This window comes from Phaethon lepturus, unplaced genomic scaffold (genome assembly GCF_000687285.1).
Source record: "Phaethon lepturus isolate BGI_N335 unplaced genomic scaffold, ASM68728v1 Scaffold9081, whole genome shotgun sequence".
Classification (NCBI taxonomy): domain Eukaryota; kingdom Metazoa; phylum Chordata; class Aves; order Phaethontiformes; family Phaethontidae; genus Phaethon; species Phaethon lepturus.
Window position 1 is genome coordinate 1 of NW_010519804.1, and position 5,310 is coordinate 5,310.

A 5,310-nucleotide genomic window follows, 5' to 3' on the forward strand; every position below is an offset into this window, starting at 1 on the left:
CGGCGCTGCCGCCTCCTCCGTCTCCTTCGGCCTCGGCACGTGCCGGGCTTGCTTTTGCTCTCCGGTTCATCTAACCAAACGGCTGAGTACCTCCTGCCTGCCGCAGCAAGGGAGGATGGAGCCCAAGGACCTCCAAAGCCAGGAAACCTTGGTGCTCCTACCCCCAGCTCTGCTAGCGTGGCACCAGTTGGGGTCCGGAAGACACTTTACTCTCCCGAAGTCCCATTACCGGGGACGTCTGTAAAATATTTTGTATCTGTGGGTAAACAGATACTTAATGCAAGTCTTTCTGGGGTCCTTTTCTCTAATCTAAGGATTAAAAGCTAAGACTTGTCCCCTGAGGTCTTCTACAAATAGCAAGTAGGTGGCTGCACCTCAAGTGTCCTGCCCAGCAGGTGGGTTCAGAAGAAGGAGAAAAATAAGAGAGATGGGAGAGCGGGAATGCAACTTAGACGTCAGATGCACAACATCAAACCACACAGCAAAACCATGGCCACTGTTACTGGAAAAAGAACCAAAACACCACAGGTCCCTTCTCCGCTTTCCAGTCAGCTCCACAGGTGTTGGCCAACTGTGCTACTTCTCTACGGGAATATAATGCTGATCAAAACACCCTGAAACCTAAGTATACCTTTTGAGAGCAGCTGTCATGAGGAAAAGCTCGAGAGAATAGCTTTTATGTATGTATTAAGGGGGAAAATATTCCATAAAGAAATTGTTCCCTAGATACCTTATTAAAGTCAAATCAGGATCAAATAAGAAGGGCAAAGAATTAGAAATAAGAAATTTGTGCAAGAGTATCACCTTTCCACAGAAAAGCAAGAAGCAAAAACTGAGACGAGACCACTGATAAATGGTTTAAGAGGGAGGATTCTGTTTTCTGAACTCTCTTTTCCCATCAGGGATTCATGATGTCCAACCACTGCTCTCCATCGCATGAGCATTACTGTCAGTGGTAAGACCAAGCTGGGTACCATGCTCCACGCCGCTGGCTGCTGAACAAAAAGGTCGTCATCGAAGCCCCAATCCCACAAAAACATAGTCTGGTGTTAAATTTGGCACAAAGGGTTCATTCAAAGCTTGCTGAGGTCCAAACAAATCCACTTTTTTTTCAGTGGATTTTGGGTGAAGAAGTAAGAACTTGTGATCACAACTTTAGTCTTTCACATCCTACCAGAGTAATATAAATTAATAAATATTTGATTTGAGCAAGTCAACCACATCCTTAAAATAATATTACTGTGGGGATTAATCAATGCATTTAATCTTTGGACAGTTTCTTTTTATGCAATAAAATCTTTCGCTGTTCCAGACCAATGAAAAATAAGCAAATGAGAATACTGCAAATGAACATAGTGGGGTTTTGAAAACGCACTAATGACAATTCAGGAAGAAATGTTCACTTTGTTTTCAATTTGTTTTAATGAAAATGTTGTCTAAAGAGATAACGAAGGAATAAATGTAAAGACTGTGAAAGAGATCAAGATTACCAGGATTACTGAAGCTGAACAAACTTCTATGTTGAATGTTAACAGCCAACTTAAGTAGGTTACATACAAATAAATAAAAATATATATAGGGCACTGGAACGTTTGCAAATGTCCTCCAGCAGTTTTAAATAATCTTGGAGGTATTTCTAACCCGCAGCTGAAATGAACATGCTCTTAACAATTTGGCTATATGACTGTACAATACCTTTAATCTTGAGCAATGGCAAACTCTTAAAAATGAAGACCTTGGTTTGGTAATGAAAACATAAGCAAGTAGACAATTCTCACATAGCTTTGTCCACAGGAATCCTGCACTTTTCCGTACTAAAAAGTCAAACTTACTAACGTGTTAGAAAAGGGGGGGCAGGGGGAAAGCTGCAATAACATATGGAATAACAATGGATGAATGCAAACCGCTGAAGATCATTTTAATGATGCAACCACCAGCCTGCTGGTACCCAGGAGCACAGGGGGTGTTACGTGCCACCTCCTCGGCGTTTGGACCTTGACCACGCACTTTGCACTGCACAACACTACTGACACAAAAGAGTCGTTAAATGGCCTCAGCAGATGGAGTTGGGTGTTACTTTTAGCAGCTTCTCTGCCCTCTGGGGTGTGCGACGGCAACGAACTCCCTACCCTCTGCTCAAAGACTGGTCAGGGTTGGGTGCAGGCAAAAGCAAGGAGAAGCCTCCACACAGAGACATCCCCTCCTCAAAAATCAGCAGAGTTGTGCTTGATGGTGGATCTTCTACCCAGCTTCTGCCCACAGAAGGGCCATTACTTCCTAACTGAGCTCGACTCCTACTTCAGCCCTTAGGAAAATCAACTTTTAAACGTGCTTGACAGCAACGGCCATCTCTGAACAGCAGTTCGCCATCAAGCTCGGCACTCGGCGAGCTGGCTGAGGCTCCCGGCTCGCTCCTGTGTTCAGAGGTTTTGCTAAACAGCAGCGTTTTGTTTCCATCCCACAAGAGGCCACAGAGACATGCCAGCTTACAGGCAGCACTAAAAATCTTTCAAGAAGGGATCTGACATTTTCTTTTGTTCTCATTTCTACAGTATTTTCTCCTTTGAGAAGGTTATTTGAAGTATCTGGTGCTGACATTTAGCAAAATGTGAAATACGAATCGGAATAGCTGTTCATAGGTAGTGACACAGCGCAGGACGGGGTGTCCCATTAGAGGGGCACTGGCCAGAATACGCCTAATTGTTCAAATGCTCCCACAGTTTCAACCTTTGCTGTGCTTTTCTTGCTCACACACACAAATTAACCCATAAGCACCAGTATAGGGTGCTATGTTTTACCACAGAGGTTTTTCTAATCCCGTGCTCCATCATAAATCAGGGACATCTCTTCCATCTCGCTCTAGCAAAAGAGAGTTTCGTGACCAGAAGGGTGCTTACGCATGCAAATCTTTCCCATCACAATCACAAAAATTCCCACAAATTCCCTATGTATACTTATCTCACTGCAAAAAAGTTACCAGATAAATCTGCCTCTAGCAAAAAAGGTGATCAGAAGACGAAAGACAGACCAAGACATCAATAAATTGTCTTTTTTCCGTTACTTATGAAAGGACCCACTGCAAGGGAACATATTTTATAGCACCAATATTCTTGGCTGAAGGTTGCATTTAGTGCCATTATATTTATTCACTTACACTTTTGTCTACAAAAACCTCCCCACAAGATGCCAAAACACTCAGCATTACAGAGCTCAGCACTACAGAACTCCCCCTCCTCACCGTGGATGCAATGGATGCTCTGCAGGTCCATTAGCATTCAGAGCCCCACACGATCATGACTTCCAGCCACACAAGGCTATGCTGAGCAAATCAGTGTAAATCTTATGGCCCAATTTCCTTAAGCGCTGATTTTCCAAGGAATAATCAAAGTCAAAAAGAGAAACCGGATCTCAGCCCTCCTGGAAAATCAGCAACAATTCAGAGCTTCAATCAAAGTTTTCGTTAACTGCAGACTACTTCGTATTTTTATCACTTAAACCAGAAATGTCTGCATTATCACAATTTTTAAAAAATGCATAAAAAAACAGTGTCTTACACACAGAGGGAAAAAAATACCAAGTGTTCATCTCCTTGTCAACATCTGGCAGCATCTGAATTTCTAATCATAAATCATTAAATATGATCAAATCTTTTAATGCCTGCTAACACTGCTTCAATTGCCTGCCTGTGGATTCACGTTTAAAAAAGCAGTCAGCAAGTCAAGGAGAAATAAAGCAAGAAAAACTCCTGCAGAAAACCCTGTTGTGGCGAACAGAACTGAGCCTGCTGCGCCAAGCAAGCCACATCCCATTCCTCTGCAAGGGTTTATGCCATTGCATCCTATAAAAGATAACGGATGCCTCGTTGCCACATTCCTTACATCAAACTATTTGCCAAAATACCTGAAAATTTACAGTAAGAATCTGTACACACTGGAACTAGCCCCCCAGTCCCTCAAGATGTTTCCTTAAGCTTCCCTGTGACAAAAAAAAGCAGCAGAGCTCCAAGGACATGGATATGCCACAGCATCCCGAACACCTCGGCACTTCTGCTTCAGTAGTCGCCAGAGACTTTGGGCCAGCCTTGGGGTTTACTACAAGCCCTCAGTAGCCCTCGCTGCTGTGGTTAAGGGTCAGGCTTTCCCATCTTCACCCTCTTTTATTTGCAAAATTGTCCAGGCTTATTTTGGGGAACGCCTGTGTTTGCCCAGCCGCTGAACCACCAGGGATGCGACACAGGGACAGACCCCCAACTTCTCCAAGAAAAATTAGATGTATTTTACACGTTACAGTCATTTTGCGTATGTGCTGTAAAATCAACATTTACCAAAAGTGCCAATTTTGTAGCACAAAGATAATATTCCCAGGAGCATCAGACTTTCTACACACAGGTTTCTTTCAAGGAATCTCGGAAATGTGAGGCTGATACACATACCACTGCAAAAGCACACACCAAAAATACCCCTTCAGGGTGTGTTTTACAACACTGACCATTTACAACAGCTTGTGCTACTTCATAAGAGAAGACACAGAGAAAACATCAGTGCCTTATATATTTTAACATGTCTGAAATGCAAAGCATAGGACGCAGGCGTAGGAGGGACATGCTGGTGCACATCACGTCCCACTTCTAAGCAGAGAGACTGACACGTGTTTTGAAAGATGCGTTGAGGGTTCCCAAAGCAGAGAACCCTTTCTCCAGGCTTTTCACCTCTCCCCACCCACAAATCTCACACGTGCCCCAGAGGTCCTCACCGGTCAGGGACTGGTCCGCTCCCAGCACGTTCCATTCTGCCGGCAGTTTCAGGTGTCGAAATGCCAAAGCCACTTTCTCATCCAAAAAGTCCACGTCAGCGGCAGGTGGTCTCGACCGGTCCAAGAATCGGGTGAAATTCAGCGCCTGCTGGTTGCCGGCACAGGTGGCCAGAAACTGTGCAGCATCGTAGGCTTCATCCTGGACAAACTGGAAACTCTCTTCTGCCACAACCAGAACAGGATGACCTTCTCTAGAGGCACAAAGTGCCACCTTCACTGTCTCACAGCAGTCATGGCCTGCGAAATAAAACCAAGGGAAATGGTAAAACAAGAACAATTGCATGCACTGAAGAAACGCAACTGAGCAACTCCTTTGACACACATAGTCTTTACATGAAATTAGGTAAGAACAAGTTAGTGTCTAATTTAGAATTGCGACCGTCAATATCTTGGGAATTTATATGTATCAGAGGTAAGTATTTCTTATAGACCTTAAAAGGAAAAGATGTGTAACTCTTCTCTGTCACAATATAAACCAAGAAATATAACCCACCCTTA

The 5,310-nt window shown here is 43.8% G+C and overlaps 1 protein-coding gene across 1 annotated transcript; it reads right to left on the bottom strand.

Moving 5' to 3' along the window:
* Positions 1 to 4,731: 4,731 nt before the first annotated feature.
* Positions 4,732 to 5,049, bottom strand: LOC104628536 (A-kinase anchor protein 13-like; the record flags this gene model as incomplete). Its single annotated transcript, XM_010297161.1, has 1 exon — positions 4,732 to 5,049. A coding segment is annotated over one exon (318 nt), but the record flags the coding sequence as incomplete, so codon positions are not given.
* Positions 5,050 to 5,310: the final 261 nt, after the last annotated feature.